Genomic DNA, 12,507 nt, shown 5'->3' with positions numbered 1-12,507 from the left:
CTTTGGCTCATTACCAACAATGTGCAGCAGCGACATGTGAAGCATTCTCCCAGGCCGCCACACATTTATTATTTTTGCATTAGTTTTTATTTCACAGGACAGTGTACATTATGAGCAAGTCTTAATCTGACTAACTCATCCGTCTGTTATCCATCACCAGAGGACATCAATGGCTACCTATAATAGGAGCATGCCGCATGAAGTCATTTATGACTTTTATTGACGTCCATCAAACAGTGACCTATGAGGTCTGATAAGCTTATGGTGGCCTGACAAAGATAACATTGTGTCACATTTTCACAATAGAGCAATAAGCTATAATTAGAGCAATGATCTAACAGAAATGTATAATAAAGAAGTACTTGCTACTGAAGAAGTACTGCTTGGTTATTTGGTTTTTGGGCAAGAAATTGGCAAGCATTGGAAATGTGTTGCTTCACTACTATACAACTGTTAACATTGCTTTTCCATTACTCATTCTATGACTATATATACTAGGTGGCGCTCAATTCCTAGGCTCACCGGCCCTGCGTCATCACTGATGGCATCATCACTGAACTTATATAGCCTCAGCCAGGAAGGATGACATCACTGATGACCAGTGTTGGGGGTAACTCATTACAAAAGTAACATGTAATATATTACTTTTAGCAGTAACTCAGTAATATAACTTATTACTTATAGGATTTCAGTAATATTATACCAGTTACTTTGTCAAGTAACTCAAGTTACAAATTGAGTTACATTTTATTAAATCAAAGCACATATTTAAAAAAGATACAATCATTTCCTAATCAAACTGTGTGGTTTTTATGCAAATAACCACTATAGATGATAATAACAAAGGAAAAGAATAACATTTAGAATTTTGGATTGTTTACACTGAGTTCAAGGTGGTTGAAATTATTTTTCGGGATGGTTCCGGGGCGGCAATGTCATTCTGCTGCTGCTGTTGTTTTGGTAAAAGTAATGCAAAAGTAGTGTAATAAGTAACAAGTTACTCTACACAGAAAGTAATATTGTAAAGTAACGTATTACTTTCAAATTAAAGTAACTAGTAATATGTAGTATATTACATTTTGAAAGTAACTTGCCCAACACTGCTGATGACATCAACACTGATGACATCACATCATTAGATAATTAGGACAATCACCTAATTAAAAAATCCATCTCCGTATTCTACCTACTTATACTCCCATCCCTTATATAGCCTCAGACTGATGACATAACTGATGACATCATCACTGATGACATCAATGATTACATCATCACTGAACTATAGCCTCAGCCTTAGGACAATTAATCTGCCCATCTGCCCTAATTAAAATGTCTGGCTCCGTCAGGTCACCCGCACGGGTGCTCTTTACACCCCCTGAAAGTTTCAACCCGATCGCACGTAGAACGGCATAGCTATGGCCGGCAGAAAAATGTAAACACACACAAACAAACATTGCCCACATGCTCCCTTTTACAATAGGATGTACTGTATATATATATGTGTGTGTATATATATATATATATATATGTGTGTGTGTGTGTGTGTGTGTGTGTATACTATCAATGGTGTGTATACTGTATATATAGATATATATATATATATATATATATATGTGTGTGTGTGTGTGTGTGTGTGTGTGTGTGTGTGTGTGTGTGTGTGTGTGTGTGCGTGTGTGTGTGTGTGTGTGTGTATATATATATATATATATATATACAGTATATATACGGTATATATATATATATATATATACGTATATATATATATATATACATATACTTGCATAGACTTGCGGCATGGCCTATGTCGGTCAAACCAAGCACAATCTAAAGTTGCGCATAGCCGAACATAAAGCAGCCATCAGGAATGGCAATATGGATTACGCTATGGCTAGACATTATAATGAACATGGTTCAGCAGCCACACTTAAATTTGTAGAAATTGAAAAGGGACATCAAAAAACTCCTGCTACAGAGAGAGTCCTATTGGATCTTCTCATTGAATTCAATGGAACCCCATGGTTTAAATGAGTCTAGAATTAAATTCATTCTTGTGAAGTTGGTGGTGTATTCTATACAGCTATATTATTTTGTATTGCTGTATCTCCTCCTGTATTTTTTCATATCTCTATGTTGGTCCAAATACGCATTTCTTTTCATTTGTATAGCCTATGGGTACATGCAGGTTTGTATGTTTTGATTGCCCTCTGAACCCCCCCCCCCCCCCCCCTCTTTGGGATAGTGATTAGCGCCATCTCCTGGGCAGTTTTCTCCACAAACTGCTGCATTCTGTTTTCTCTGATTATCACCGTTGTTGGATCTTCTCGCTATCTGATACATTTGTTGTTGGCGTTATATTAACATAGGGTGTTGCTGCCTGACTATTCCTTTACAATGAATGATATGGGGCATGTTTTCATCATCATATATAGATATAGGAATATTTTCATCATTATATATAAATTCAAATATATGTATTGAGCCCTGTGTATTGCGTAACTAGTATATCTCGTGGCCCAAACTATTGGGTATTTTCGTGGACTCTTGTCCATTCACTCCAACTCCAGATTTTTGGTGTCCCCCTTATTTACTCAGCTGACTGGGGACTTGTATGTCTCAGATTATAGCCTATATCTTTATCCTCTCACATGTGGGTTATATAAGATGTAGCTATGTTTTATGTAGACATGAATTGTCACATCTTAATGCTTTTAATATATAGCCTATATACTGGCAAATGTGTGTTTTCTTTCTTTTCTTCTACATATAACGCTAATTGATTGATTGAGCTGTACATTGAGGGGCGGGCCATTCCCGCTACAAAGGTGTTTGTGATCTCCACTTTGTGAATGAACCTGATGAAGCACGTCTGCGAAACGCATTGTTCTTAAATAAATCAAGTCTTTTTGACAAGTTTGGTCATCATCTTTGGAGTGTGCGGTCTACATTATGGACTTGTTCTTGACTAGTTGGGGTTTTATATAGTATCATACATATACATATATAATGTACATATATATATATATATATATATATATATATATATAGCCTGTGTGCTTCTATGTGAATTATCATGGAAACCAAACAGCTTGATGAATTCAGAGTAGAAGGGAAACTTCCATCCAGAATAAGTCCTTATTACTGTATCTATCTAGGCTGTGTGAGAAGACAATCACTAATTTTGAAGAAAATTAATCAGGTGCATGGGACAGTGAGCAAAAGTACATCTTTTTAAGTGTATGTCGTTTTAAGTGTATGAATCTCTTCTTTTCAAATACAACAAAATTAATTAAGAAAAATATATATTTTTTGTGATCACAGCTGTTGAAATGTCATGGCAGGATTTTGCATTTGTGGTTGACACGGCGGTATTTTTGCTTTGCTGATCAACGGAACCCAAATGTATCACTCAATAATTGATCAGGAGCACCTACTGTACCAAAACAGTTTGTGTCGTCTTGACAAGACTCAAACCCAGTTCAATTCAAATCACGTGAACAGGCTTCGTAATCGTTACAGACTTTCCCACAGGACATGAACGCAGCACCAGGCTCAGAGGGGAGAAGGGAGTCCCAGGCATGCAGGGACAGGGAGAAGGGGGAATCCGGGTCAGATATCTGTTGGGAGGCGTCACTGTCTCACCACCCGGCAGTCGGGGTGACACGAGGGCAAACGTTTCCATCATGGTGGTGACACTTCCAGGTGGTGTTCAATGCACTGGCCCCAGCGTGTCTACTCCAGACCCACCAGAGAGACCCATTTCTGGGTTGAAGACCTTGAGAATCCAAGCTTCCAGTTGAAACTGCAGGATTCTTCTTTGCCTGAGTATCGCCTATCTCCACTTCCTTCTCTTCAGCATTGTAGTAACATAACACTATGGGGAAATTGGGTCGTTACAGCAGGAAATAGTAATAGGATACAGTTAGGGATGGGCACGCTGTCAGTAGCTATATCAACCGATATCGGCTTTAAAAAGCAATACTGGCATCGGTCCGATATCGTTTCTACTGACGATATTTGATCAATTTTCGAAGCAGAATTTTTTTCTAGAGGTTTGTCACTTAGTGAAACTGTTACATCAGCAGTAGAATAAAACTAACGTGATTAAAATTGTGGAAAAGCTTAACCTGTTTTGCGCCTGCATTTGTACCCATTATATTCTTAGAAAGATGCATATCAGCACATATTGGTGGTGGGACGATAATCACGATATTGGTAAAATATTGGTATTGGACGGAGAGAAAAAAAAATCAGTGCATGGCTAGATACAGCCAACATAAATCGAATAACAAATGGTATTTAAGCACACATCGATCTAACAATGTCAACTAAAACATGTTAAGTAGATATATACACATATAGATATACATACATACATGAATCAAACCTAAAAAGACATCACAAATAAAGCTATATCTCTGTTATTTGCATTTCTAAGATCAGTGGATTGATTGTGTAAAAAGGCCGTGCACTACCTTGGTTTGATCACTATCACGTGCTGTGGCCTCCCTCCCTCAGTCACACATAATTACTCACTGACTATTTGTGAAGCGGCTTAATCTCATCTGAAATAGATTTGTGTATAAATACATTATCTCACATGTTCCGGGATCCAGAGAGACAAGAGAGAGGAGTCAGGCACCGAGGCGGATTCAAAGGTTTCAAGTTTAAAAGCCTTTTATTCCTCTTGCAGTGTGTTCTGCAGTAATAGAAACCCGTTCACCAAGGAATGTGTTCTTGCCAGTACAAAATACAGTGATTCAGACATTCTGATCTTTGATGCATGTTCAAGGGGTGCAGAACCCTTTCTTCCTATTTTAGCTTCAATTCCTAGATTGACAGTATTGTAAAGCGGCATTTATCTAACAATCTTTGCTTTTGTGTGTTATTTCCACAACTATTGCCGTTAACAGTGACTACATCTCAAAAGCAAACCACTGCTTTTTCCATTAGTTGTCCTGTGTGATGGTTATCGCATAACTGGTCGTTTGTGGGCTACAATTCTATCTCATCCATCATCAGAACCACACTTGTAAATGTTATATTCTATAACATTAAAAACATACTTTAATTGAGATGATTCTGGATTTCAAATCATTTGAACCATCCATGCCACACCCACATTCTTTAGAGAACAACCCGGAATGTCCTGAAACCAAAAATTTGACTATTCTGTTATACTCGTCAGATAAATCAAGCATTTCTATTTTAATTACCTAAACAACCAGCAGCTAAAAATTAAACATTAGGCTAATTTAATAAAAATGGGAGTGTGTGTGTGTGAAATATGCCTTTTAAAGGCCTGCAGTACAGAAAAAGGAATGTGGAGGAAAACAGAATAAAGCTAGAAATACACTTCTTGTGTCCTAAGTAAGACGTCTAATTTAAGTCACAGGTCAATTACAACAGATTTTGGTTGCGTTGATTCAGTCCTGAGAAACACTACAAAACCAACTGTTTTTTTCCATTTGGCACCAATCACCCTGTCATTAGTAAGAATTGCACAAGAAATACATTCGCCACTGGCTTAACGCCTCTGCTTTCCTATAGTCACTACAAAGGCAGAGGAAACGCATCATCAGCCACATATAAAAAGATGGAATAAAAACTATGCTACGATATTTTGCATATGTACAATATCGAAATGTGCAAAAGTCTTTCTTGAAATCCGCTTGCAAATCTTAGTAGTCTCTATTTAAGGAATCGTCGTTTGCTTTCAAGAGAAATCGGTCGAAGAACGTCATTATTACAAAGTCCACAAGAGGTAGCAGAGATGACCATGTAAACAAATGGAATTGCCGTTTTGGCGACGCCAACGGGTGGACGCACGCTCCGATCCAGCTACTTAAAAGCCGCACTAGGCAAATGAAATCCAGGCATTCAAACGATGAATCGACATTTAAAAGCGCAAATACAAACTATCTCCCGGAGAGCGAGCGTTCCGTGAGATCACCAGTTTACTGACGTCGCGTTACATTATTTTGAGGTAATGAAAGTCCTCCACCAAGCGTTTAAAAATAATTCATACCGTTTGCAACTGCTGCCGCCCGCCAGAGTGCGAACTCACCTAGTGCAGCCTTACGAAAATCTCCATTCCGGACAAATGTGCCTCAAGAAAACTTCTAAAGAGGAACGCTGTGATTTTTCAGACCATCGACATACAGTTACTGTATGTAGGCACGGATGACCAGTTGCTAAATCTCGTCAGCATCTTGTGCTGTGCGTCCACTGTCCGCTTAAACCGCTACGCGTTAAACGGGCTCGTGAGGGAGGCGTTCGGTTTCCGACGGTTATCGTACAATTTCACCACAAACAAACAAAAAAACAAACGATATCCTGATCAGTGTTGTTGTAGAAAATGTGACATTCCTGACCTGTGCGTTTACAGTCTGACAAGTGTATCAAAATGCTTGGCTGACATTTTTAGACCCGTGGTTAGTGAATGACAGCGCCTGAGAAAGGGAGAAACACCGCGTTTTCCTCATCGTCTGAAAATGCAAATGCCCCTAAAGCCCTATTCTCTCATGCACTAACGTGGGGGCTACAGGGGGTCGACAGGGGGCAGTGTGGTAGTAACCACCAGATCACATGAAACTTCTCGCAGTGACCCCGCTTGTGCGCGCGAGGTCGGAGAATAGGGACGTAGAGGCAGATCCGGTTAAAAACAAAAAAAATAAAAGAAAAAGAAAGTGTATCCAAAATACTCTCAAATACCTTTTTGTGATTGGTTGAGCTTGTCTAGGACAAATGAAAAATGAAAAAGGATCAAATGAAAATATACCAGAGCACAGAACGCCTAGTGGTCGGTCGAATCTGTCTGGCAATTGAGAATATTGAGCCTCGTACATCAGGGAAGACAGACAAACGTGTAATTTAACATAAATTACTGCAATCAACAAATTCCAATCAAGTTTTTTTTTCAAACTTCAATATTTCTCTGAAGGCGGAAGAATACTGATCAATAAGGCTCAGTTTGGGTATCCGGGTATTCCGGTGTGGAAGCTCAAGCAATCACTCCAAAAAGGTCTTTGGGAAGGCATTCGTAGAAACCGGGATGTCCTCGAGGGGCACGCGGGCGGTCACTGCAGCACGATATCGACGTCGTCGTGCACGCCCTGCAGCAGCAGCTCGCCCGAGTAGGTGACGATCTTCTTCCGCTTGGCGGCCCTCAGGGTGCCCACCAGCGCCTCGAACATGTTGGCACAGCGGTCGTCGTGGAACAGCACCCCAAACGTCACGCTGGTTTTGCCCTCAGCATCTGAAATGACAGGCGGGTAGCGACTGATCACAGACAGCGGGGATGACCTACTACAGTGGAAGTTAAAGGAGCAGTGTGTGTATTTAGGGGGATCTATTGGCACAAATGAAACTAATAATCATAAGTATGTTTTAATGAGTGTAATTCACCTGAAAATAAGAAGTGTGTTTTCGTTAAGTTAGAATGAGCCCTTTATATCTACATGGGGAGCGGGTCCTCTTCCACAGAGACCGCCATGTTGCACCACCATGTTTCTACAGAAGCCCAGAAGGGACAAACCAAACACTGGCTCTAGAGAGGGCCTTTTGAGTTATTCGCGAGTTTCACGGCCACCGTTTGTTCTCCTACATGCTTGGAAGGGGAGGGTGAGGGGAGGTGTTATGGGTGTAGAGAGCCAAAGTGAACGTCACTTCCTGCTTCAACACGGTACCAGAGGAGGGTGAGGGGAGGTGTTATGGGTGTAGAGAGCCAAAGTGAACGTCACTTCCTGCTTCAACACGGTACCAGAGGAGGGTGAGGGGAGGTGTTATGGGTGTAGAGAGCCAAAGTGAACGTCACTTCCTGCTTCAACACGGTACCAGAGGAGGGTGAGGGGAGGTGTTATGGGTGTAGAGAGCCAAAGTGAACGTCACTTCCTGCTTCAACACGGTACCAGAGGAGGGTGAGGGGAGGTGTTATGGGTGTAGAGAGCCAAAGTGAACGTCACTTCCTGCTTCAACACGGTGAGGGGAGGTGTTATGGGTATAAAGAGCCAAAGTGAACGTCACTTCCTGCTTCAACACGGTACCAGAGTTTTTCATCCGCCATTTATTTTCCCATAGACATTTCGTAAAATGCTTATTTAAAAAAAACTTAAAATAGTTTTACTCGTTCAAACTAAACGGCTCAGATATATTTAGAAACAGGAGAGACCACATAACATTTAACTCGGACCAAAAAGCTAAATGGTTTATGGTCACTCACGATTCTCTGGAAGACTGGTTGGCTTGATCAAGCCTTAAATTAAACTCGTTGTATAAGGATTTGTCTAAATGTCTGTGGAGAAAATGAAGGGAAACTCACTTCTGGGGCAAGAAACGTCACATGACTGTTGAGCTCTATGAGCGCTGAGCACCGAAGATGGAGAGACTAACTAATATTAAGCCATAATCTCATGATTTGCTTAAATCTTTCTACCAATAAATACACACAGACAGTGTGATAATAAAACATGTACGAATGGTGAAGGGATTCGTAACTTGTATTTCTATGGAAATACTAAAAATAACAGTGGATCAATGGCCACTGAAAATAGTCTGCTGCCAGTTGTGTTTGAAATGTATCAGCTGATCTGCTGCCAGTTGTGTTTGAAACGTATCAGCTGATGGAAAAAGCAGCAAGAGGAACAGAGTCAATAGCCTGAAAGCTCTCAGTGTCAGCCAGGGGATTTTCATCGGCTCACAGACTGAGGCCTGTGTTATGCATCGTTTGTGTGGCAAACATTTTGAAAGCCCTTTTATACATTTGTTACACAGTGTAGGAAATTGTAAAAATATTTTGGGGGCAAATTTTGCCCCCACGGTCTGGGGGGCATTTAAACAAAATGGGGGGGGGGGGGGGGGTCACTTAAAAAAAGTAATTACTGCACAAAGTTGCTAAAGCGTATTGTGGACAACAGCGCACTCACTGTTTGTGTGAGTGTGTTTTCTTCGTCTTCTTCTGGCAACCAGCTTGCAGGTGTTGAGTGTGTGTTAGAGATGGAAATGAATTGCCCCTGGATCATGTTTTTTGGGGGCATTCTGAGATTTCTTGGGGGCATTTTTGTCCTTGCCCCTGGCTAAATTCCTACACTTGTTACAGTTGTTTGAATAGCGCTTTCAGTGTTTCCCGGACCCCTACCATTCTACAGGCCTGGCGGATTCCCCCCCCCCCCCACTCCCCCACCCTGCTCTCCCCAAAATGTCAATAAACCTTTATGGCATATTTTTACAATACAACAATACTGTTGTGGACAGTGTTGACAGTAATAGAAGATGCCAAATCCTTCAAAAACAATAAACGTTTTGCTTTTAGGAGCATCGTGCCAGCGTGCAGCGCTGTTCCAAAATGTGTCAACGTGTGTCGTTGCCTGGGAAACGCACATCCCATAATACAACTGTTTGCACTCAGCGCACTTTTTTATTTTAACGATAAAAGGAGCTGTCCATCATCAGCACCACACAGGGGCTGTCTAAAATAGACTAATGAACAAATAATTTATTACACATCAAATATCATTCAATAATGGAGAAATGCATTCTCATACATAAATAGTAATTGTATTTTCCCCCACAAAGATTATAATGTTTTGCAAATGATTTGGAGGCCCACTTGCAATACTTTTGCAGCCCACCAGTGGGCCCCAGTTCACAGGTTGGGAATGGCTGTTCTATCTACACAACTGATTGTCTGTGAGATAAGGTGCCACTACGTCTGCTGTAAGGAATGGTCTCCATAATATTGTTGGTGCAGAGGAGACTCAGAGTGACTTGGTGCTCCAGTCTATTTAGGCTTCCAAGAATAGGAGTAGTATGCGCCGGGGATAACTGATCAACATCACAAGGTTCATTATGCTTTGATTAGTATTTATATTGGTTTCATTTCTGAGGTAGAGACCCAGAATAAGCCCACATAGGTTTTCCTGTCTCTACCTGCTAGGGCTGTCAAAGAAAATTCAATTTAATTATTATTATTTATTTATTTATTAGCATTTAACCAGGTAAAAAAAATGGCCAAGAGAGTTTGTTTAGCAAAATGCTGCTCGGCTGATCCCTTGTATACAGACACATAGCCCTCAGGCTCTTAGATCGTTGCCTGTCAACAGTACACGTATTAAGAGCCCTCCATTCACCTAAGCAAAATTCTTTAGGTAATCTGTGTGTCGGGCATTAAACTCACCTTATGTCTGCACTTTTAAGTCACAGGTAGGCTCGCATGGGGCAACCTTATTATATCGGAAGCCTAGTTGCGCCAAAAAGTGGGCGGTTATTCATTTAAAAGACAAAGTTTGACGAGAATCTGCCAGTTGTCTGGAAACAGAGTCCAGACGCATCATTCCGTCTTCTACAGACATTTTGCAATGCATTCTAGACAGCTCCCGAACGCGTAACAGCAAAGATGGTCAGATGGCAGATGTGACACATTGCTCAAATTGCCAATGCAACCTTAAAAAAAGGCTCTTTTAACCCATTGATACCTGATGCAGCATTTGTGTGTGTATCCCTTTAAGACCGCGAACCGCGTCTTAAAGGGATACGCACACAAATGAGGGATATACACGCAAATGCTGCATCAGGTATCAATGGGTTAACATGCACTAGCCCAGAAGCTCAATTTATTTTTCCCAGCGGAATCACCAAATGATGCCAGTGCGCATTGCTACCTGGACCCTGCTTCCAGATAACTGGCCGTATCTCGTCAAACTTTGTCTTTTAAAAGGATAACCGTTCACTTTTTGGCGCAACTAGGCTTCCGATATAATAAGGTTGCCCCACGCGAGCCTACCTGTGACTTCAAAGTGCAGAGATAAGATGAGTTTAACGCCCGACACAGATTCCCTAAAGAATTCTGGCTAGGTGGAACGAGGGCTGTTCATTAGTGTCGTGTTGACATGCAACATAGAAGAGCCTGACAGACACAAAACAGAAGAGCCTGAGGGTTAACAGACACAGACACAATTACACAATCCCAGCCCGGACTCACTTGTACTGCCAAGTCGCTTAATCTCCTCGATGAGCAGCTTTACTTCATGTTCGACATTCATTGTCACTAGAAGGGCAAACAAAAGTAAGTTTAGACTCATTCACCCTGACGAGACATTACATTTTCAGCAAAGCATGTAAGATGGCACATTGCCTAGCTGTTTGATGGCCATGGTAGTCTTTCATTTCTAATAAATAATCTCACTCTCAAAAACTGTGATCTAAATTGTGGCTTGGGGGACAATTAGCCCTGATGCACATCATCCTGTCTTGTATGGCGAAAACTGAAGGCCAAACGTCATTCAAAAATCGATCCATTTAAGGTCGCCTTGCTTGTAGGAAAAGGCTAATACTTTGTAGAACACAGCTTAAGATCGTACAAAATCGATTAGCATCGACTCCTCAAATCGGCATACATCCAATCCACCAAGCTGCTATTATTTCAATACATTTTTAGCTTTTCGATTTGGTTTTCCTATTTCCCCCCACACACTCGCACCACCGAAATGCACAGATGTGAGCAGTAGAGAGCATCGTGAGCCAGCTGTTAAAGTTGAGATGTTTATTAACAAATAAACGTCTGTTTGGTGATCAAATGCAGGCCGAATGTTCTAGCAGACCCTGTCTATTCAGTGGAGGCATACAGTTATTTTCTACACCTAACCTTAATTTGCCCATAAGTGATGCATCGTTAAATTGATAGAATTGCGAATATAGTTTGGCACCAACATTCTCTCCATGCAAGAGCCAATCTGGGCAATAAATATTATAATATTATTCGAAATGATTACATCTATGCCCAAAACACCGTGACAGACGATCAGTGTACAGAGAACAAGTAATTGGGAAAAGGATTGTTGGGTAATCAAGTTACAAGTTACAGCATGACATGGGCAGACATCATCAATGCGGAAGTAGATGAGCATTCCTAGTAGCTAGCCATCACAACCTTGTTACACTTCTTTCAGTAACGTCAGTCAACAGTCATTTTCAGTACGGTTCAATATTCATATTTAGATGATGTGCTACATGACTGCTGCAGCGACGTCATATAAAATATGACCCTACTACTACAGGACAGTGCTCACAATAATAGCTACAGCTAGCTAGTGCCCGGGGCGTACCGAGGACTGGTTGTTACAAAAAACAAACAAACAAATGTATGATGGCAAAACTTATCAAAACAATGCACGCCCCGTTTGTAATGTAAATCGTTAGTCTGAAATATGTAGGTTAATTACCTGACAGCAATTGCTATAGCTTTTCTGATGCACGAGTTTGTGTGTGAGCCGAGTCAGCCGACGCCGGGTGGAGAATGCTGCTGCTTTCAAGTGCTGCTTGGAAACCCCTAACCTACACCTGATCGGATGAGAAGTCATACATACTGTACTTGTCGCGGCATTAAAGTACCTTTGGTCTGAAATGAAAATAAAATGGACCCTATCTGTGACCAAAGTGGTTTTGTGTCTCAGTCTGTTTGTTTGTTGTTTATTTATTTATTTATTTATTTATTTATTTATTTATTTATTTATT

At 40.8% G+C, this 12,507-nt stretch overlaps 1 protein-coding gene across 1 annotated transcript; it reads right to left on the bottom strand.

Annotated features, from left to right (window-relative positions):
* Nucleotides 1-4,656: 4,656 nt before the first annotated feature.
* abracl (ABRA C-terminal like) lies at nt 4,657-12,313 on the bottom strand. Its single transcript, XM_083643623.1, has 3 exons — nt 12,216-12,313; nt 10,976-11,041; nt 4,657-7,255 (listed from the first exon to the last, which is right to left on the bottom strand). The coding sequence occupies exons 2-3, from the start codon at nt 11,034-11,036 to the stop codon at nt 7,077-7,079; spliced, it is 240 nt and encodes a 79-aa protein (XP_083499749.1). The 5' UTR covers nt 11,037-11,041; nt 12,216-12,313; the 3' UTR covers nt 4,657-7,076.
* Nucleotides 12,314-12,507: the final 194 nt, after the last annotated feature.

The sequence above is a fragment of the Poromitra crassiceps genome, assembly GCF_964638095.1.
Source record: "Poromitra crassiceps genome assembly, chromosome: 9".
NCBI classification, from domain to species: Eukaryota; Metazoa; Chordata; class Actinopteri; order Beryciformes; family Melamphaidae; genus Poromitra; species Poromitra crassiceps.
The sequence above is the reverse complement of the archived record's forward strand: the minus strand, read 5'-3'. Positions and strand labels throughout refer to the sequence as shown.

Bases quoted from the DNA above. Each gene is read 5' to 3' on its own strand.
- abracl (XM_083643623.1), bottom strand. From the start codon at position 11,036: ATGAATGTCGAACATGAAGTAAAGCTGCTCATCGAGGAGATTAAGCGA. The intron at 7,256-10,975 runs GTGAGTCCGGGC...CTGTCATTTCAG, and splicing joins TAAGCGACTTGGCAGTACAA to ATGCTGAGGGCAAAACCAGC.